Here is a 23,012-nt window from a genome sequence, read left to right as displayed (position 1 = left end):
CAAAGATAGTTTGACAGTGGTCCATAACTGTTCAGCTGGATGCAGTCACGTTCACTAATCTACGGCATATTTTCCTCTTGACTGCTCATCCGAGAGGTCAGGAGATGGATTTATTCTTCTTCGTCATATATGTGTCAGAAATACAATTGATATATGAAGTACATTGTTCATTACCTTATTTGTATGTATGGACATATTGCTTGATCTCCAAAAACTTTACCCAAGTAACACTCAGAAATCAGTTGTAAATTAAAAGTTTTTATTTTCTTCTTTCTAGGAGGTTGAAAAATGAGCTTCTGGAAGTGAAAAGGAAAGGTGGAAGCCGACACTGCCAACAGGACAACAGCAGGGTCTGCGTTCGCTGTCAGAAAGGCCTGGGCTTTATCTTTGACAGAGGAGACCTGTGCCAGACTTGCAAACTTCGAGTCTGCAATAAGTGTCGTGCAGTGGGAACTGATGGCCAGTGGAAGTGCTCAGTGTGTGCCAAGATTGCGTAAGTTCTGCAGCTTTCATAAATACATGTAGAGATTACCTCTCCGTAGGTAATACATGCTGGTGTCACTGTTATATCTCCTCTCAGCACAAGAGCATATGCATAGCAGTATGCAGTGGAAGAAACTTTTTCTGGTGTTTTTATGTGCTGCGCTGTTTTCCAGTGTTATATGTTCAAAGTCACTTACTTAGTATATACTTGGAGGATTATTTCCCTCAACTGATTTAGTAACAAGGAATTTTGTGGCTAGTCTTAGCAAGATAACCTTGAAGGAAAGGTACATTATGCAATAGAACTTGTTCAGATACCTTCTTGATTTTACACCTCAGCTCCCACATCCATAAGGAAATCACATATCTAAGGAAAATACATGATAATAGGGTAAGAAATGGTAAGAAGCTGGGAAGAGAGTTTAAGGTTCGTGTCTCCAAACTTCAGTTTTAGAAAGCTAACACCTAAATTTTTAGGCAGATGCTGTAAGATCTGCATTGGTGCAGATGTATCCAGAGGACGTTGTTTCACCTCTTCTAAGATGAGTCATGCTCAAGCACTTGATTTTATGAAATGTTAAACTGTTAAGAGGCACGGCTGATCTCCTTGTAGCTTGCTACAGCCAATTTCTGGGGTGTTCTGTATTCTGAGCCCTTCAGACGTCGTCATTATGAGGTCTAGGTGAGATGAGAGAGAGGAGAATAGCAAACACAATTCTGCTTTTTAAAAATAAATGAAGGAGGAACGCAGAATTTGTTGGCCCTGTCAGATCACCTTTATTTTCTCTACAGATACTGAAACAGATGATCACAGTACCATTTGATAGCTAAGGAGAGCTGACAGGATGATGAGTAAGAGCTGGTTCAAGAACAAATGATGTCATAAACTGTTTAATTTCTTCCTTTGATAGGGTGACAAATCTCATGGATGGAAGAGGATGCGTAGATGTCTTGTAACTTGACTTCAGTGAACCTTTTGATAGCTCCTATCATACTGTTCCCGTGAGTTTATGAAGAAGAGAGACAGTGCTCTGGAACAAGTTCTGTCAGTGTAATTGCAGACGTGCCTGGAGAACTACAAAGCTCTCTTGTCAGAGTAGTTGCTGGCATTTCATTGTCAAAATAAACAGTGGTTTAGAGCAGAATATTCCTTGGGTTTTTACTGTTCAGTGTTTTAGTTTGGGACGTAAATGATGGAGCAGATGAGCTTGCCAATTGTACTTGCTGGTGACAAGTAACTGAGAGGTGCTGCAGACATGTTAAAGGACAGGCCTGGGGCTCAAAGTCATGCTTACAATATAGAGAAACAGTTTGAAAAAAAAGTAAATGGTAGCTCCCTACAGTCATGCAGATATCGCTTTGTCAAAAACACAGCTGCAGAATCACAGAATGAGGAAAAAACCTTAAGTAGTTCCTTAGGGAAGGACTGGGGTATTGCGCTGAATGAAAAACTGAACATGAGTTGCATGAATCAACACTTTTTTCTGCTGTGGACAAGTTCAGCATCGCTCAGGATGTGCAAGCAGAAATTTTACCAACAAAATACATGATACAGTCCTTATTTGTACAGTGTGTTCTGCCTCATTTTGTGTGGTATGTTACATGTTGGACATCTGGGGAAGGCTGAGCGGGATATAATGATCACTAGCCTGGGACGTGGTGTGTTCAGGGTAATGGAGGGAGTCAGAAACATTTGGCCTAGGTGAGAGAGAAGGTGAAATAACTGAGTTTTGAATCTACAAAAGGCGTTTGTGTTGTGGATGCATTCAGGTTGTTCTACATACTGACTCTGAGTAAGAAAAGTAATGTGATTCTTGAATTGCAATGAAAAGATTTTAGGGTAGGTGGTATGAAAAAAGACTATTCATATAATTGGAATAGGCTGCAGAATCTTGTTTTAAAAACAGGTTACATAAACCTGCCTCAGGAATGATGACATTGGTAGTTGGTTCTGTTTTGTGGCTGAAAGGTGAATGAGGCTGCATCTCAAAATGTATGTGGTTATGTTGCATTCTGCATGCTAGGCAGTGGTCCTAGCAATCATCTCGAATATGAACTCTAGCTGAAGCTTGCATCTGAGTTACTGCAGAGCATGGCTGTTTCAAGTGTTGACAACCGTAACATTTTGCATCTTTACTTAATTCATATCTATCTTAGTCCTTTGTTTTTATACATTTGTAAGACTATAATGGCAGTTAATGATCGGTAAAACCTTTGTTATGCTGCTAACAAAACACATTATGTTCTGCATGGATAATATAGAGGTGTTGCAGATGGGTGTTTCAGTTAAATCCAATCACTATGCATAATTCTACTTTAAATTCTATTATTTTTGCTTTCCTCTGTTTTACTTAAATGAGAAAGGCAGGGGAAATTGGGATTATTAGGCATTCTGAATTACATTTAGGAAGTTAATAGAAAAAGAGGCTTTGACAAGATTGAAAGGCAGAAGGCAAGGACAAGAAAATGAGAAACCAGTGCTAAGAGAGGCAGTTATGCTGCATGAATAGGAAGCAAAGGATAGGAGGAGAAAAAAACTATTTGTTACACAGCACTGATCTGCATACAGAGTTTGAGCCCATTAAACAGAGTTGTTTTACCATGCTAATGACTTTGCAAAACCTACTAGGAATTTTTCCTTTCTCTTTACCCTTATTTTCCTTTAGCAACCTTCACAAATGAAGTTTAAGACAACACCGGTATAGACACTAGAACCTACTGTAACAGCTGTATGCTGTACACACTGTGAGACTCTTAAGAAACAGGGGAGGATTCTTGGCCTTTGTGAACTCTCTTTGGTTTTGATGCTGTATTATTGGTTGCTCTGCAGGAATAGTCCACAATAATGTTTATTAACTACTGCTTACTGTGATGGTAGTGGCAGTAAACTGCACAATATACTATATATATATAACTGTGCTTGTTTGAGGGAACACATTCAAAACTAAGTGTTTCTTGGAAAGCCTGGGTTCATGTGGGAGTAAGCAAGTCTGACTTAATCTCTTCTAGGACTCCAAATAATCTTTAGTACTTTATAATACTATTTCACTAAAGTCAGATGGTGATGGAGGAGCTCAATACAAATCATTAAATACATTCTAAACCACTTTCAGAGAGAGATTTAGTGAAACTGATGAAAGAAATTTGGATGTAAAAAGTGAGGGATGTTTGTTAGGATCTTTAAGAAAAACAGACTCAAATTTATTATGTAAATTGCCTGGCAGTTTCTAGTTACAGAGGAAAGATACTCCATTTGTATGCCCATAAGGAGAAAGTAACTTGTTTTTTTCTATCATCAGATTTATTTATCAGCTAGAACAAAAAATTGCAAGATTAATTATTCAGAGGTCAAAAAGAGCTAGAGCCAAGTCTTCTCCCTGATTCTGTGGTTGTCACTGAGGGTAGAGAATAAGATAGTCTTTATTAATGAGATGAGATATTGTCGCCTTTAGCCAGAGAAAATGAGCCTTTTGTGTAGCAGTGCAATTGGTGAAAGAGGAAATTTTCTGCTCCATTCCTTGCATACAAGGAACGGCTGTGGACATCAGCACCTATCAAACACAGGCACTAGAAGATAAAAATGTGACAAAACCATGACACCATCAAGGTCACATTTTTTCCTGTATCATCTTAAAACGTGATTCATTTTTGTTTTAAATTTAACATTTAATCTAAAATCATTTTCTTCAAACAGTCTTCTGGTTTTTTATCTTAATGCTGTGTTTTTCATCATGATTATATCCAGATGTATATGAAAAGTGCCTTTATTTTTGAATTCTCCAGCAAGATAAAATGCCTAGGTGGCCCAAGTTATTACAATAGAATTATGCAGTAATGGGAAACCTATCTTCATCTTGAAATAATTATGCTGTCTCAAAGTGTCATGAAAATTCAGTATCGTAGTGAGTTATTCACATTAGGAGCCTAAGAATAGATACTTAAAGTGCTTTAGAATAAAAGTGTTCATCAAATTTCCTTCTACCCCAGCTTCCAGGCAAGTTTGACTTCTTTTAATAGAACCACAAATTTCTATTTAATAGTCTCACAGCATATCAGAAATACTCTGGAATTAATTTATGTTGTAGAAAAAGGAAAAGTTGGGAATTTCCATCTTAAACAGAATGTTGATAATTGGCCGCTTAACACTGAAGTGTCTTCCAAAAATGAGAGTGGAAAGTAATAAGCAAAGTTGTTGGTAGGGACAGGCTATGGGTTCTATTGTTTGAAAGCTGAGCAATGTGTTAATGAAGTTAATGTGTTTATAGGGAGATCAGAGAGGAAGAAGCATGACACCATGAGGTGTACTCCTGCTCACACAAATATGTGATTATATGGCTCACTAATTAAAATACGTGAGGAGTTTACCAAGTACCTACAGTATTTTGTACTAAACATGGCTACTTGGACGTGATTTTCTTTAACATTTTCCTAGATGTTTTGAGAATAGGAAAGTACAATCAAGTAAAAATTGCTACCGTTAAAATTTATAACTCTGGGTTCCTTCTTTCTAAAGCTACTGGTTTTAACATCTGTCATACAACCAAAAAGATCAGGCTAAATATATATATATTCTTTTGTAAACATGTTTTTTTTTAAGTTTGTATGCTGTGTGCTAAGTGATGAAGGAAAGAAAATACATGCACGTACTATGTATTTCAAAATCCATTTTAAAAACAACTGAGAACAGATCTGGGAGCACTGATTTGAGGCAATGCTATGTATCTGCTCTTGATTCTCTTCCCACTGGAACAATTATCTAGATGGAAATGGCTAATTTAGGTTCGATATCAAAATAGAAGAAAGATGTGCTATCTTAGTAGGAAAGGCAGTCTGACTTTGTCATAACTATACATGCATGAAAATAATGTCATTGTAAGGTGGTTGGGTTTTGCTCTTCAGTTTTGATTTCAGAATGTCAAGTGCGATTATGAAATTGAAACCTCAAGACAGAAACTTTGTCAGTCATGTAATCTGAAATCATTTCCGTTCATGTAGAACAAAAACTTGTTTTCGTAGATATTCCTGCAATCCATGAATGGTGAAGATGATGTGAACACAAGCCTTCCTATGAATTGATCAGCATACAGGAAAAATACATTTGCATGTGTCCCGTCCCATACTAGTATGCTAAAAAGTCAAAAGTACAGAGCTTTCCATTCCCCTCCTCCCCCCCCATTTCATTAAAATGTGATGTTTTTATAGAATCTGTTAGGTATGGATGTTTTTGCAAAACAGGGACTGCTAGGAGAGGATGGGAAGCCAAGGCAGAAGTGATATTGGTTATGTTAAGGACAGAGGTCCAATGTAAAAGTTGAGGCCTCTCTACTTGCTCCAAGTGACTTGGCTGACTACAGATGGTTTCCAGAAGGTGGATGTCAGGCACACACAGTGTCAATGAAGCCTGTATCCAAGGGGAAAATGACACTTGGGGAGTTTTGTGGTCAGACCTAGGAGTAATCAAAGGAAAAATGAGTGAACCAAGTAGATCGTTTAATACATCATTCATATTGTACTAGAGTATGCTGGTATAGTTGAAGGTATGACAGTTTTATGGTGTGATATGAAGCACTAAGCTTGCAGTAAACCTTGACATAAAAATAACTGCACAGGGGAGTGCATGCTGTAAATGAATTGTGAAAATACATGTTTGAAAAAAAACACCACACTGTTTTTCATACCATATGGGTTCTAATATAATATCTCCAGTGTTCATATCTAAAAAAAAAAGTAGTCTAACATTTGTGAGTGGAAATGCAGAGACTTCATTTTTCACCTTGCATAGTGACTAAATGTGAATACAAAATACCTGATGTTGACTTTAGAAATATGCAATGAGTAAGGTAGGTAGGTAACCTTCTACTGCGTAGATGCATGCACACATGTGGTGCATGTGTTAGATTTGGATTATTTATTTATTTTAAGATATTGATCAGTGCTCTAAATCCATCTGTAGAAATTTTCATGGCAGGAAGGCTAAATGATTTCTTTTCTGGTATAGGTTATCAATTTTTCTTTCTGGACGTAAAGTAAGTAGGAACATGCCTGGAGCCAAATCATTTTTTGAGTGGTTGTATGTGTTTATTTATTCATCCATTTAGAATATTTGTAATTGGTAGCTTTTTGCCGTCAGCCATATGTGGTGGGGCTACATTAGTGGGATGCTTTAATATAATGAAACTTGTTCAACGAAATGCTGACAATTAGCATCAAAAACATACCAAAGGAAAACAAGAATGACCGTGCAAGTTTTCTTTTTGTGAATATAGGCAGAAGGATTTGAAATCTTTCCAGTTACCTCCAGAAAAACCAGCATTATCCAGAATAATAGCAAAGGCAAAAGCTCTGTCTGAACTCTGGACCTGAGACGTGCTTAATTCATAACAGCCCTGACATGTGGAAGAACTGCATTTATTAGCTTTTTGTCTTTTTCTCCCCATACAGACAACTAAGGATAGTGACAGGAGAATGGTTCTTTGAAGAGAGAGCAAAGCGCTTCAAACAGTCAAATCTTGGAACTGATGTTGTCAGACAGTCCATCTTGCGCAAGTCCCCAGGTAGGGACCTCAATGGAGGGATTTGCTGCACGTGCTTAATATGTTCAAACCATGTTCTCAGGGTGTTTTACCTGTGTTGTATTTCACTCTTCACTGTAGAAGATGCAAGCATAATCATTAACCAGCCATTTCTCATCTGTGTCTCTCTTATTTGTGATGGTAATATGTAAAATGCATGATATTTCCATTTTGAAATGTCACGTGAGACTGGAGGGGTACCTTTGGTCTAGATACCTGCCTCCAATAAGTTGCGTCTGTGTACTTATGTAAAGAAAACATTCTGCTGTACTGATTGAGCAAAGCAAGCAAAGGTGTTTGTGAGCTGCTGTGGTACCTTGCTGGTACCACTGGATTAAGAAATAGGAGTTCAGCCTGAATCCTTATGCTTTGCTCTTCTCATGACTATGTCACTGTGATCACAGAATTTGGTAATTAGGTAGCCTGTTTTCAGAGGTGGCATTTACTTCTTTCAGTAGGAGTGTGGTACTTACTGCCGGGTTGTAGGGGAAGGACTGGTTTACTGCCATTGCAAGAATTTCTGGTGCAGATATACTGCTTAGCAAAATGGTAATCTTTCCACTACCAGTATACTTCAGAAACTGTCAGACTGATGTGTCTAATGGTTTTGGTGGTTTTTTTTTCTCCTGTATTTTGGAATTTTGTGTCTTTTTTTTTTTTTTTTTTTTTTTTTTTTTTTTTTTTTTTTTACTGTATGTTTATATTTGATAGACATATCTGAAAAAATGAGCCATTTTTTGCACCATCTGCTCCCAAATGAGCATGCATTTTAATTAAGAGCACATTATTTCATGCAACACAGAAAATGCTTTACACTGCAAAATTATGTTTCAAGTCCTTTGATTATTTACTGTAGTACCAGTGATAAATTCAGAAGCGTAGTTCAACAGCGAAGCTGACAGGAAGAGACATTCTGAACTACTTGAAGTTTATTTTTCCTTTATTAAAGAGCAAAACTGAAGAACTCTCCCAGCTGTTTTCATCTGATATTTTATCATGTGGTTTCATTTAATACTGAAAAATCGAAAACCTATTTTTGCAGATTGTTTAACGTTTGCTGCCTTTACGTGTTTCAGTATTGATTTTTTTTGTTTGTTTGTTCTGTTTTTTCTTTCCCCTCCACTGAAGATACAATTTCCAGTAAGGATGAAGAAAGAACATTCAAAGATCAACACCCAGAGAATGAAGAAAAAGGAATATCAACCTCCTCCATAAGTGGACATAAATCAATCTTTGGCGGACCTCGAAAGATAGGGTAATGCCTTTGCTTTGGAAAGTGATAAATCACATAACAGCTGCATGCAGTCAAATGGATTGTCTTTTGAAACTCTCCAACAGTCCACATCAGCCCCAAATTTTCCAGAGTCAGAAAGAGTCTTCAATTGAAAGCTGCTTCCTATAATTGCATAGATTATTCCTATATGTATTTGAAATAGCAGAGGGTCTTTAAAAGCAGATTTGCTGAGAAAGCAAATTCCAGAAAGGCCCGTTTTCTGTGTATACTCATTGCTTCCATTTACAAGTCATGTTTCCCTTTATCTTCTAGCGGTCCAAATTTAGTCTTAACAGCCAAGCAATGCTCCTTTGTTTGTTTGGTTTTTTTTTTGTTTTTGTGTGACAGTGAATAAAGAGATATGGTGGTGGTCATTTTACAGCCCATGAAGTGTACAACCACAGCTAGGCCATGGCCTTAGAGGGGCACTCACTTGTTCTCAGGGGACACATACTTGATAAAAAATTCTTTGCTGTATGTATACTGTAAAATGATGAGAATTTTCACAAAGGGCTCTATTAGTTCAAAGCAAATAGTTGACATTTTACTCTGTGGTTCTGTGGTATTTTGAAGTTCTGTGTCTTTAAATATGATGCTGCATTTGTTCATAGGAATCACACCGATATCCAGATTTGGGACTTTGTTGACAGTTATATCCCAAGTTGTCCTTAGCTCAGACGTGAAATGAATAGAATGTGCACTCTGTGGTATTTCAGCCAGTTTGCTGTTTCTGGGAAAGATATTGCAACTTTTACAGTGTTTTTTTTTTTTTTTTATTTCCTGTTTTCATCAGGAAGATCATTAGGGCAGCTACCAAAGGAGAAATCACAGATGCAAAAGATGAAGGTAGAAAGAGCATAGGCTCTGAAGCTGAAAGCCAAAGCCTGCGTAGTAGCAAGTCAACACTTTGTTCTGAGAGGTGAGCGGCAGAAATCTGTTGCAGTTTGCGCTGAAATTGAACTAAGGGTGTGTGCCAGTCCACAGAATTGGATTGTCTTTGATTGCCCTAAGTGAGCACAGACTGACAAGGAGAGCTTATGTTTAATAACTAACTAAAAATTTCTCTGTCCATCCCTCTTTTCTCCCTTACATTTTGCTGGTGACTGCTGTCAGTGCATTGGTTTTTCCTTTCTGGCTTTTGATCAGTAAGCTGTGTCCATGTTGAAGAACTGAGGCCGTTTTCTAACATTTTGCTTTTGTAATGATATCTTAATTGATTATCATTTATAACTTTATTCTTTCAAAGGCTCTGTTTTGTCCTTCTCTTTCCATTATTATGTTCCAGTTATTTCTAGCAGAGTTCCATTTCTAATTCTTGCCGTCTTTATTATATTGCCTATGCTGATAGCATTATATAACTCCACATGCAATGTTTTTATTGTCTCACCTCCAAAATAAAGGAAACAAATAGCTTTTTTATTTTTCTTGTTTCACTCGCGTAGTCTGTACTGAATACCCATATATTTTATGCACATTGGAAATTTGATTATTTGGATTTCTGTAGAGGAATGAAAATTCCTGCCTTGTACAGACATTCAGGAATGTTTGTCTTAGTTCATCCATTGTTACTTTATACAGTTGAGTAGTACTTATTATAAATGACAACAAACCTTCCCAGGCTACCCTCCATCGCTGTTTCAATTTAAGGGAATATGTTATAGATGTTTCTCCATATTTTTTATTTCTGTAGTTGCCTCATCTTTGATCAGCATTGTCAAAACTGAAGGTATTTCACCTACCAGCAGGGAGATTGAGAAAGAATAAAAATTCTTTTGAGCATTTTGATTTAAGAGAAGCTGTACTGAGATGGGAATGGGAAGACCTGGGCCGTGAGTTCATCCCTTGGGCTGGTTTACTTCTACTACTGCAGAAATGTTGACTGTTATTGCAGCTGAACAAACTGGGTTTGCAGCATCAGGACGCTCCGTAGGTGAACAGTGTAGGAATTTCAGATTAATCTGCACAAACACTACCCCATCTTACCAAGGTCTTGTCTACCATGTGGAAATGCATAGTATAGTCACCTTATAACAACTTCTTTCATGGTTGTCTACATAATATTTGTATAAAATAAGTTGGGCCTCTCTCTAAAAGCAGGCTGAAATTAGCACAGAGGTCTGGACACAGCCTTCCAGTATTTAAAAGGAGATTATAAACAGGAGGGGAATCAACTTTTTACAAGGGTAGATAGTGATAGGACAAGGGAGAATGGTTTTAAGCTCAAGGAGGGAAGGTTTAGATTAGATGTCAGGGGGAAGTTCTTCACAGAGAGAGTGGTGAGGTGCTGGAACAGGCTGCCCAGGGAGGTAGTGGATGCCCTGTCCCTGGAGGTGTTGAAGGCCAGGTTGGATGGGGCTTTGAGCAGCCTAGCCTAGTATTAAATGTGCACATTGGCAGTCCTGCATACGGCAGAGGGGTTAGAATGTGATGATCCTTGGGGTTGCTTCCAACCCAAGCTATTCTATGATCTGGTGTGCAAGGGCTTGTTCTGGCTGATGACTACAGAATCTCTCATGACACATTTTGAATTCTTTGTTATCCCAGTCCTGTGTGACTTTGAACACTTCTGTTGATATACATTAGTTTACAGAGTGAGGAAAAAATCTGTAACAAGAGCTTTCATAACACAAAGCAATCTATCAAAAGTGGTGTGACATAGAACAAAAATCAAATTTTATTCTTTATTGATATTACTCAGTGCAGTTTGGCAACCGACCGTGGCAGACTTAGAAATTAAGTGTGCACTGAAATACAAGAGCTTTGACAAAATACAGATGACAGCCAGACACTTTGATTTTCTGACTTTATGGCACCAAAGGCACATCTTTATGTGAGCACATAGGATTAAAATTCAACCAGACCAGATTTTTTAGGGTTTGTTGATCACTGATTCATCTGATTGAAAAGTAGTACTGCAATTATTTGAAGTGCATGTGGGTGAGAGTGAGTTTACTGTGAATAATCTACTGTCGTTGATACAAGAAATGGGATGGTAGTAGTTTAAAAGGTTACTGTATGTTCTCAATAATGGATAGTCTATCTTTATGTAACATCAGTAGTTTTTGGAGTTTTCCTCAGTTTTCCTCTCTATTTTTTGTTTTTAATCACTGTACCAATGTGGTCTGTGTTCCCTGCTAAGGGAAGACAGGAGCTGAGCATTTGTTGTAAGTTCAGCAGTAGTTCTGATACAAATTTTTGTTATTGTAGAGAAGATTTTTACTGCAATTAACATAATGTGGTATGGTAAGCTAAAGTGGAGGTGAAATTCAGATGTGTAGCACAATGAAGATGCTTGCAGGTCTAAAATATTTATTAAGCAAGCAGAAAATATGCTTTAAGATCCAAAATAATTTTCTCCAGCAAAATTGCACTACCACTATCCTCTGGTGCTGCATTTTCTGCATGAAAAAGCCTGTGGTGCTTGCATCAATTGCTGTTTATCAGTAATTGTTTGAAATAGTAAAAGGACTGTATGCAGAGCTGTTACACTCTGGCAAAGCTCTGTTAGCGTTCCCTAGGTTGTGAAGGAAAATGAAAATATCAGAATGATGTTTGCAGGGGAAGAGGGAAGGACAGATGAGTCAGGAACTTGGATTCTTGCTGCTAATCAAATGGAAGTAGGGCTTCCACTCAAAACATTAAAAATAAATGTTAAAATCATTTTAATTCTTTCAAGAGTTAAAAAGTGATAAATATTAAGAGTACAGCAGCTTAGCCTTCCTAGCACTTTAACACATGGTCTGATCAATATTTCCTAACAGAAAATGCCCCATGGAAGAAACTCTTGTCTGTTGCAGCATTAGATAGCAATTGGGCATGGTGACCACAGATTATTTTTTGTCACTTTTCAGTCTGGTTGAAATGATCTGCCAGTTTGGGTGATGAGTCCATATCATTATATAAATAGGAAGGTGCTGTTCCAGCAGGAGGGAGGATAATTGTTTTTTCTGGAAAGGAAGGAAAATGCACAACTGAGGATTTTAGAGTTCCTAGGGATAGTGTTGGTAGAAGTGGTCAGAACTGTCAGATCCTGGTAGTTTTTCTTCAAAATAAGAGGCAGCTCATTCCCCGTGTAGCAAGTCCTGCTGGAGGCCTCACACCTTCTGCTGAGATGCCCGTATACTGTCACACGAACATGTGGCAATGAAGCAATTGGAGAAGAGGTGCCTGCTCGGGCTATTCACACCTCTGGCGGAGGTGCTGAAAACAGATGTGGGCATGACATAATTGATTCACCCCAGCTTATATTTGTCTCTCTATGTGACCGTTTCCTTGCAGCGGATGACATGGTTCATCCAGAGCAATGTAATTCCAATAAGCTGTTATCAGTGCAATTTTGTTCTGTGGTTTGCTGGAAGCAATAATGCTTTTTTTACTCTTATCTCCTTCCCAGAGGAAGCACTCTTTCACTGAACAGCAGTGATACAGAAGCAGCTGCAGGCCATCTGAGAGGGGCCATGGGCCCTGCAAGCAGAAGCAGCGCTTCCATAGCTTCCCTCCCAAAGTCACCGGCACTAAGCACTCGCAGCATGACTGTGGATTACAGCAGGGTAAGTTCGCTGATGTAGAGCTGACACCAAATGGAGTCAGCACCAAGCAAGACAGCTTGGCTGGTGTCTGCTCTGTTAGATCAATTTGTAGCTCAGGAAGGACAAGCCCGATGGGGAAGATTTTGTTTCTTCTATAATTCTGCTGGGACCAGAGAAGGTCTCTACTAGAGCAAGATTTATTGTGCTCTGTCAGTGATGTGGTTTTTGGTTTGGCAGGCATTTTTCTGTCTAAAAATTGCTGCTGATATCCAGAATTGCATAAAGACTTACAGATTCTGAGGTGGGAAGCACAAGGGGTGCTGTAAATAAGTTAATACTTGTTTTTATATTCTTGACGGCACACAGGTTGACTTTATTTCAAGCACATTAGATGTGATTGAAAAAGACAAATCTATTCAGTTTGGACGCAGTTGATGTTAGTTACTCCTTTACAGGAAGGCAAAAAAACCCCATCATAATATCAAGCATACTAGCTTTATTTAAGGAATTATAAGGAATTTATATAAGGAATTATGCTATCATAATTTAAATAGTTCAAGTCCATTTAGTTTTAACCTGACTTAAATTATGCTGCTATGAAGCCAGTAGTTCTTCTTCTTTTTTTTTTTGTTTTTTTGTTTTATTTATTTTCTAGGCTAAATTAGCATTGAATAGTTGGTGGTTTTTTTGTTGTTTTTTTTTTTTAAATTTTCCTCCTGATGCATTACTCTGATTTTTCAGTTGTGAGCTCAGACTATATGCACGAATTGCAACTTTTTGCAAATTTTATGCATGATCTGCTCTAAGCGGTGCAGATCGAATAGTAAACTGAATATGTTCAGTTATAGTCCAGGAGCTAAAGAAGCTTTCTGGGTTTCTGGAGATTAGCAGAAATGATGCTTTTCTAGACTGATGGTAAGTTCAGTTTTTGTATTTCTGGGATGTGCTTTTTTCTTGGGCAGGACACAGGCTCAGAAAATGGCATGATTATTCCAGCAAGTGAAAGTGTACCTGAAGATTTAGTAAAGAAGCACCGTAGGAAAGCATCTGGAACACCTTCCATTGCAGTTTCTAGGGCATCTTTGTCATCAGGCAAGTATTAAGTCTTCTTTTTTTTTTCTACCAGCCTTTATCATAAAAGATTATGGCTATTCTTGTAGGTTTGTGATTTCTGTTTTTAGTGCACATCAGAAGATTAGGTATAAGAGTCACATACTTGTGATGTTCATTCTACTACAAATTTGTCTTTTTGGTAACTAAATTTATGCCACTTAATAAGTTTCATGTTTGAAAATATTGTAATCCTTACTGGAAAATTATATACTCTTGGACTTGTAACAAGATTTTGTTCAGTTTCACATTGTTAAATCATTCTCTGTGTGGTCAACTGTGTAGAATACTATCTGTGAGCTATCTGTATAAAATACCGCCACGTTTCTGCAATTACATTTCACACCTTCTTTGCCCAGATACAAATTGCACTGAGAAACAATGAGCTGTCAGAGAACAAGTCCCTTACAGCTGTCATGTCATTTTGATTTTTTATATGTGATGCACCGAACCGCTTGGTTTAGCAGTGATTTACCTCATTTCATTGGAGGCTGCTAGGTAAATGAGGCTTGCACAGGAAGATGCTGTCAGAGCCTCTGTGAGAAGTGAGTGGAGATCCTCTTTTCCTACCTGAAACAGGAGGCAGGTGTGCCCTGCACTCTTCTGCCTTTTACTCAGCTTCTTACAAGCTAACAGAGTGAGTTCAGATTCACAGGTCTCTCTCTGAAGGACAGCACAGGGCTCACTCTCTTTCATCTGAATTTAGCCCAAAGCAGAAACCTAATGACAAGTCCCACTGAGCTAATCAAAGGAGTTACAGTCTTCACCTTAGGTTTTTGTTTTTTTTTTTTTCCACTTGAAAGCATCAAGGTTTCTTTGAGAATACTGCATTATGCAATTCCTGGCAGGGACATTCATGGCTACTGCTTTCTTTCTGAAAAGACTGTTTCTCCTGCTTCTGCTGCCTTGCAAATTAAAGGCTTTCTGAGCAATTTAGAGCTGGCCTCATGTTACCAAAGCAGATAGATGCTGAGCAAAATTGCAGGCAGCATGGGAACATCCCCTAGAAACAAGACAAGGAAGAGACTGAGGGATTTCAGAGGCTGTTGGCACAACTGCCCAGAGTAGCTGTGGTGCCCCATCCCTGGAGGTTCTCAAGGCCTGGATGGGGCCCTGGGCAGCCTAAGCTGGTGGGGGACTGTCCTGCTCATGGCAGCGTGGGCTTTGAGGTCCCTTCAACACAAACTGTTCTGTGATTCTATGGCATAAGCTCAGAATGCAAGGCAGACCTTTCATGTCACATCAGCTATCACCCAGGAAGAGGATGAAGAGCTGAAAACTTTAGAGATTCTTAGCAGGATATAGAAGTATTCTCTTCACTTTTTTTCTCAATTTATTGAATAGTGGCACCAAATATTTAGTGGGAAGGATTAAGAAAATATTTCTCTAAGATATCCAGTTTCTCTTGTGTCTTTAAAGAGGGGATGAGAATCTTGTGGGAATGACAAAAATGTAGGGTTTGAGACTTATTCACTTTGACCCTCTCTGCACAGTGATGGCAGAAATGCTTTCTGTGCCCAGCTGTATCTCTGGCTGCTTAAATCTGAAGGAGATGCTGAAGGGTGTTTGATCATGGTGGGTGGTGTGATCGTCTCTACAAATACTTGGGCTCCAAGTTTTGCAATATTCCAAGGTAACAGGTCCAACATACAAAAGCTTGATCTGTCGTGTCATCCACAGGAGACAATTACATCAGATAAAAAGTGCACATTAAACAATGTTGGCCAGAGGGCCAAGTAGCACCATAAAACATGTTTTTCTATTTTTCATCTTGATGGTCATTTGTCATAGAGTTTGTGACTGATATGTACAGAAATGCAATTTTAACATTTTTCCTTTGAAAAAATAGTCTGACAGCACTTATTAAAGAGTAGCAAGGCAAAAGAGGCAGTGTTCTTCACCCAGAATTGTAATGAACTGTTTTGTTATTATCGTTTTCTAGACCGTAGCCGATCTGAGATAGATTTGAGTGAATCTTTCTCTGAAGGAAAACAGGATACCCTGAGCACAAGAAGTAAATCTGTACCTAGCACCTTAGATGAGGAGCTGGTGAGTTGTAAACATGTGAATGTACATCTGGCAGAAATCATGTTCGTTCAGTCTTAGAAAATCAGCACTGTATGTATAAGTGATACAAAAATGTGATTTTAGGGCTGTTTAATGAGTTTTTAAACAGCTTCATTTGTCTTTAGTCTATTGACTGTGGAGTCATTCCAATGAATAACAGTTTTCTATTAATTTGCTACTTATTGAGGTTTTGAGCAAATAAGACTGAATTTAAGGCACTAGATTATAGATACTCCAAAGTGCTGCTGAATCCTACTTCCTTAAATTTTAATTTTTATGCTGAAAAATACTATACTTTAAAAACTGTAATCTTTATCTGTTTCTGGCTTTTGCCCTGTTTCTTTGGAAGATGAAGCCCTCTCTATCTTTCCCACCACTTTTGTCAATCTCTTCTTCCTGTTCATCAGTTTCTTCCATACATCTACATACCTCTTTTTGTGTGTTCCGTAAAGACTGCCTTTTCTGATATGACAGCCAACATCCCTCTTACATTACGCACGTATTCAAGGCAGACACACAAGTTGCAGATGTGCATCAATGCCATGAAAAGAAAAAAAAAAAATCCCAGCTTGTTGAGTTTGCATGAGGAAAAGAGTAATTTGAACATTTTTTCATCTAATCATAGTTTAAAGTTTCCAAATGCAAGTGGTTAGCCTGGAAAAGAAAAGAAAAAGTAGAAGGAAAAACATTACCTGCTGCAACAGTAATGTTCTGTCTATTGCCATTATACTTTCCTACCATCTGCTCTTTTCAGAGGAGCATTGTCCATGGGAGATATCTCCCTTTCTTGTAATGTTTGATAGCTGGGGATTTGTGGAAAACAATAAGTTGGGATTCCCATCTGTTTCTTGGATTGTAATCACCTAGTGAATTTGCCTGCAGCATTGCTTTGTCTGGGTGAATCATTTAGGAAATAGCAAGCCATTTCTGTGCATCAGATTTATGTTGAAATAAGCCTACAAAAATTAATTAAAAAAAAAAATTATTGAAGAAAAAGGGTGTGTTCTTGATTTAGAAGTTGGAAAAGATGGCAGAAAAAAAAAAAAAAACATAGCATAAGAAAATAAGAGCTTTAAATATTTTATATTGATTTCCTGCTGTAGTTGTACAGAGTGTGATAGTTGCCACTTGGGAATTTCCTTAAGGCATGCACCAGATATGTCATGTCCAGAGTAGTTTTCGGTTATTTGATTTTTGCCTTCCTTCTGTACAGAAGGGAGTTTTTGCTGACTCTAAATGAAATGTCAGGTTGCATCTCAGCATAATTTTTAGGGTAGTTTGACTCGTGGGACTGCTTCAGTGTCTTGCCTTGGACTGTATATGAATGCTGTGTTTTGAGATTAAGGTTTTACTGCTGCTCGAATTTAGTCTTGTGCTTGATATAAGAGGCAAAAATAAGAATATCTGATGAAAATAACAACAGTTTCGACAGTCTGAGAAGAATTATGACTTCTTCCTCTTGGCTGGCTGGTGGACCAAGCTGAGGTCCTTTAGTCTCTTGTAGGTGATGGGAACTGACAGTAATGATGTGGGAGATGCCACACGTTAATAAAATAAGCAGAATGCCAACTGGAAAGGTGGAAAAAGGATTTTAGCTGCTGCTCCCAGCTTTATTAATAACACCACTTACATATACAGAGAGATGAAGATTAAGTGGTATTTTCCTTCTTGCTCTTGAAAATGGGTAGGGATGACCCCCAGGAAGCTGCATGCTGTGAGAGGTATTTTTCAAGGAACCAGTTAAACATGTAATGCTGCACTCAGCTGTGTGTGTGCCTTATCTTGAGAGGTGTGTGTTGAATTCCTGACCAAGTAGTCTTCATTACATGCTCAGCTGCTTTATCAGAAGGAATTCGATAATGTGCATTTTATAACCCCCACTGGAGACTGTGAGATTAATGTCCTTCCAGCTCTAACTTTAATAAGCTTATATAAGCTAATAACAGTAACCAATTATATAGCTACTGTTCTGTAACACCTACTGAGAAACACAATCATTGTAGTGGAAAAGGAATTAAGTGCTTATGTTAAATGGTAACCATTTGTTTTAAATTTATATATCTGCTTGCAGACAAAAATTGCTGATCACTTACTTATCACTGGGACTCAGTGCTCTCAGACATAGAGTCTGAATATTGGGTGGTGCTGTCTGGAGCCAGGAGCTGGCCTTGATGATCCTTATGGATCCCTCCCAACTCAGGGTACTGTGTGATCCAACAGCTCCCTGTCATGGAAGCACTGTCAACACTTGACAGTCTAAACCTTAAACATCCCGCTGCAAAAATGATACCTTACTTTCATTGATCCTGTGTTTAATTATTCACCATACAAAATGTAGCACTTTTTTCTTAACTCCACGTATGCGTATACAACAGTGTAAAGGAAAGAGTTGGGATGTATTACCAGAATTGCTTCTTTCTGATGCATTGGCTGGAAAAACACCTTGCTGGTGTTCTTTTCATATTCTTATGTCACTTGAATTCTAAAGTCAATGAGGAGAGTAGAACTGATGAGTGCATTTTTATCTTATTTTTAAAATTTATTTATTTATTTACTTTTGAAGGAGTCAGCAGTCTTTCTCATGAGAATAGTTTACTATGTTGTGCCTGGGTCTCTGTGGACATCTTCTTTACAGTGTGAAGTATCTATGACATTTTGTTCTGCAGTGGACTCTGAATAAACAGGAAGGAAACACACCATCAAAAGAGGCTCATTGTAAAAACATGAAGCTGAGAGGGGTTTTTTTGCTTCAGTATGTAAATTTTGGTCCTGAGTAAAATGATGGCTTGTCCTCACTTCCCTTTGCTCAATATTAAATATGCACCACTGTGGTTGGAAAGTAGCAAAAGAAAATTCTGTGTTGCTTTCAGCTGATTCAGGGACCTGGGGGTGTTGGTCAATGCTCCGCTGAACATGAGCAGACATTGTGTCCAGGTGGCCAAAAAGGCCAATGGCATCCTGGCCTGTATAAGAAATTGTGTGACCAGCAGGAGTAGAGAGGTAATCATTCCCCTGTACTCAGCACTGGTGAGGCTGCATCTTGAGTATTGTGTTCAGTTTTGGGCTCCTCACTACAAGAAAGACATCGAGGCTGTGGAGCGTGTTCAAAGAAGGGCAACAAAACTGGTGAGGGGCCTGGAGCACAGGCCTTATTAAGAGCAGCTGAGGGAGCTGGGATTGTTGAGTTTGGAGGAGGTTCAGGGGAACCTCATTGCACTCTATAACTTCCTAGAGGGAGATTGTGATGAGGAGGGGCTTGGCCTCTTTTCCCAATCAAACAGAACTCAAAATGGTCGCAAGTTGTACCAGAAGAGGTCTAGATTGGACATAAGAAAGAACTTTTTCTCTCAAAGAGTGGTCAGGCGCTGGAATGGCTGCCCAGGGAGGTGGTGGAGTCACCATCCCTGGCAGTGTTCAGGACGTGTCTGGATGAGGAGCTATGAGAGATGGTTTAGTGGTTTGTGGTGGCTACGGTAATAGGAGGATGGTTGGACTAGATGATCTTGTAGGTCCTTTCCAACCTTGTCATTCTATGATTCTATGGTTTATTTCAGTAACTAGAGCAAAGGATTAGAGAAATAACAGCTAGTTTTGTGCATACTAATAATGAACACTTTGCAGATATTTAAATAAACAATGGCAGTTCAACTCTCCAGCAGCATTTATTTTCTGCTCTTTTTCCTAATTAGGATAGGAGTCTGTGTGATGTCTGTTTAGTTTAGAAGATAATGATTGTGCAGCAGTGAGGTAGGTCACCATGTGAGACTTGTATAGCTGCAAAGCAGATATGAAGGCTTTGTATGTTTGGCTTCCATGAAAACAGAATACCTGCCATGAGGCTTAAGGAGATCCTTGAAATTTTTCAGCTACTCTGAATAGAATGGAAAATGTATTTTTTTCTATGTAATTTTTGCTTCAAATTAAGAATCCTATTAGGACTATCAGCCAGATACTAAGTTTCTTGTTAGGTATTACTTTATGACTGTATTTGAAAAATAATATGTGTATTTTTCCTGGATATGAGATAAGGATGTTAGATTTCAGTCTTGCTTATTAGAATTCATCCATAAATATATGAAGGTGTGCAGCAGATGATTTCTTTGTTATTTCTATTATTATTATTGCAAAGATATATGATTTTAATGCAAGGATTTTGTCTTAATTTGAATAGTTATCAACAATGCAAAATTGTATGTCTACAGAATAAGATAGTGAGTGTGTGTGTCATTTTTTTCATTTTTTAAGCAATTGGAACCTGAAATCTGGTGGCCTCTTTTTTTGCTGTGCACCTGTGCAAAAATATGTAAAATGTTATTCACAATTCCTCTGGAGATTAGAATTCTAAATGTATCCTATGCCATCTTCCCAAAGCAGAAAATATGTGAAACAACATCAAGGGACAGAGGCTGACCAAATACAGCTGAGAACACAGTGACTGAATTGCCTGTTTCTTTGTCATTTAGGATTATCTGGATGAAACAGAAGAAGATATTGATGACATTGTGGCCTCTCGTTATTCAAGGAAACATGGATATCTGACAAGTGGATTATCGAGAGTAAGATCTTGAGTAGAAAATATGCTTTTTTCCTTTCATACCAGACCATTATTCCTTCAAAATGGAGATAAATATTATAGCATTTGGAAGCATTCTGATTTATATTTTAGTAGTTTTCCTGGCCATTTCGTCCTATGGTTGAGAAACATCCTTTAGCTTTTAGATAGGGTTTTCTGACTGTTAAGATTTTATCGCTGTTCAGAGCTAAAACATCGATCTCTGCAGCACATGTGGGAAGAGACAACCTTTATTCATCAGCCACACTGTCCACACATTCAGGTTATTGCTAAGCTAATATTTGGGGAAGGCAAGCCATAGATGTTTGCAGCATGTGGCTACTCAACTTTCCAGAGGAGCATTTAATTTGTTTGAAATAAGTAGAACAAAGCCATGGTGTGTTTTTCCATCTTATTTTGCTTTTTGAACACTAACGCTTTTGGGACACAAGTATTCATTCTTCCATCCTCCATGACTAGACTGTTATGACACCTCAGCCTCAAAAAGTATTTATTTCATTTTACAGTGAGGAAGGAGATACTTGGAGGGTTTTTGTGGGTGCCGGCTTTTCTACCTCTTAAAATAACTGTGGGTTTTTTTTTGTTTTTTAGTATGTCAGTCATGCCCACAAACTATGTAATGTAAATCAGATTTTTGAGTCTCATGATTATCTGTTGCAACTTGGTGTTGGTTTTGAAAGAATGGCTGCATTTCCAAGTTGTTACAAATGCTTGGTATGCAACAGAATTAGCCTTATGCTGCTCTTTTTACAATCAGTTATTCATTGGGATAGAGAACAGTTAATAGGAATAGTCCTTAACATGTCTAGTTTATAAGTATGCAGTGTGTACCACATTACAGGTATCTGGCACTCAGGATGCGTGCCTCTCATCTCTAGTAATGTCTTGGAGCATTATCTAGCCAACGTTCTTCATGCCTTGTGCTGAGAATAGCTCTGGCCAGCCTGCAGAGTAGCAATAAGCTGCAACAAACAACAGGTAGAGGGTGAGAGAGTTGAAGAGAATGGAGAGCTGGGGAGTCTTATGTGAAAAGGGAAGAGAAAATATGGTCCATGACACTGATTGATGTACAGTTCTTTTCAGACTATTCCAGTTAGTCTTCCTGCAAGGCAGAGCTGTGGGAATATGCATTTAAGTTCTTGATCCCAAAGAGATGGCTGAACCCAAACTTGGCTTGTCTGAGGATAACACAGGGCTGAGAGAAGTGTCCCTGGAGAACATTTTGGTATCTCAGCTCTGCCCATGTCCAGACCTTTTTTTCCCCTTTTAATTTGTGTAATTTGCAGAAACAACTACAACAGAGATGTGTGGCACGTCACACCAAATCAGGCCTGAGGAAATGTGGCTTGTTTGATATTGGTCTAATAAAACCCACTTCTCTGAGGCTGGCTGTGACTCATTGTCTCCAATCCTTGCTGGCCCAATGATTTTACAGGCAGAGTTGTTTTTCTTTCCTCTGAATATTGGTAGGAAGGTTGCAAGCACTTAAGTGCTTTCTCAATTCATCCCCTTAATTGAGGAATTGTATTTAGAGATCCTTCCCTCTGTGTTCTGTAGGCAGTATTCTGCCTATACATTGAGTTTCATCCATTTAATGTAGATTCCATTTTGACCTTTTCCTAAGCAGAGTGCAGCTTTGCTGCTGCTGCAGGTTTGAGGTAATCTCACATCTCAATGCTCTTATTTCTTCATGTCTTTGTATTCACCTTGAAATGATTGTTAATGTTAACTGTACACAATGCTAACGGAGAAATTTTGAAAGGCAAGCTACTACTCCCTTGAAGAGTGTGTCAGTATTACAGGTTCACTGTGGCTTCTTTGTGTTTGTGTTACTAGTTATTAGCATTCATTCTCTTTTGTATTCTTTTCCCTTACTCTTCTTATTATGTGCCTTTGAGCCTTCTGCCTCATACAATTCTTCCCATGTTTTACTTGTCTGTCAAGTGACTATGTACTGTTATTATGTCACATCACAGTAATGTTGTTAGTGAACAGTAGGCTTCAACTCCATGTATTTTATTTTTAATATGAGAATTAAAAGTACAGCAAGGGTACTCTAATAAATACTAAGCGTTTAGGATAAAAGAAAAATATTTCAGAGGGTAAAAATGCTTTATATCTGCTTACATGATGGGTGAGTAAAAATAGGAATGAGAAATGGCGTTAAACATGAATTGTAGCTCAGCATTATGGTGTTTTCTTTCTGTTTTTTCCAAAACTAATACATGACGAGTTTATTTAGTTTTCTCTGCATCCTTCACTAATTCCTTTCCTAAACACATCAGTGTGTTGTTGTCAAGACCTATCACGTCATTAAGACTGAGTTGTTCCTGCTCCAGTAAGATAAGATTTGGAACAAGTGTAGTTCATAGTGATGCACTAAAATGGGGCTAAGCAATCTCCAC

At 38.2% G+C, this 23,012-nt stretch overlaps 1 protein-coding gene across 3 annotated transcripts in view; it reads left to right on the top strand.

Moving 5' to 3' along the window:
• Positions 1-23,012, top strand: part of SYTL5 (synaptotagmin like 5) — a 68,680-nt gene that overhangs the window by 30,137 nt on the left and 15,531 nt on the right. For all 3 annotated transcript variants that reach the window (XM_015884513.2, XM_015884523.2, XM_015884506.2), the window contains exons 3-10: positions 278-493; positions 6,925-7,037; positions 8,184-8,310; positions 9,122-9,247; positions 12,722-12,878; positions 13,820-13,949; positions 15,910-16,016; positions 20,498-20,590. In XM_015884513.2, the coding sequence (XP_015739999.1) occupies positions 278-493; positions 6,925-7,037; positions 8,184-8,310; positions 9,122-9,247; positions 12,722-12,878; positions 13,820-13,949; positions 15,910-16,016; positions 20,498-20,590 (1,069 nt within the window). The remainder of the gene's footprint in view (positions 1-277; positions 494-6,924; positions 7,038-8,183; positions 8,311-9,121; positions 9,248-12,721; positions 12,879-13,819; positions 13,950-15,909; positions 16,017-20,497; positions 20,591-23,012) is intronic.

This window comes from Coturnix japonica, chromosome 1 (assembly GCF_001577835.2).
Source record: "Coturnix japonica isolate 7356 chromosome 1, Coturnix japonica 2.1, whole genome shotgun sequence".
Lineage (NCBI taxonomy): Eukaryota > Metazoa > Chordata > Aves > Galliformes > Phasianidae > Coturnix > Coturnix japonica.
Note: the sequence above shows the minus strand (reverse complement) of the source record. Positions and strands in the feature narration are given on the sequence as shown.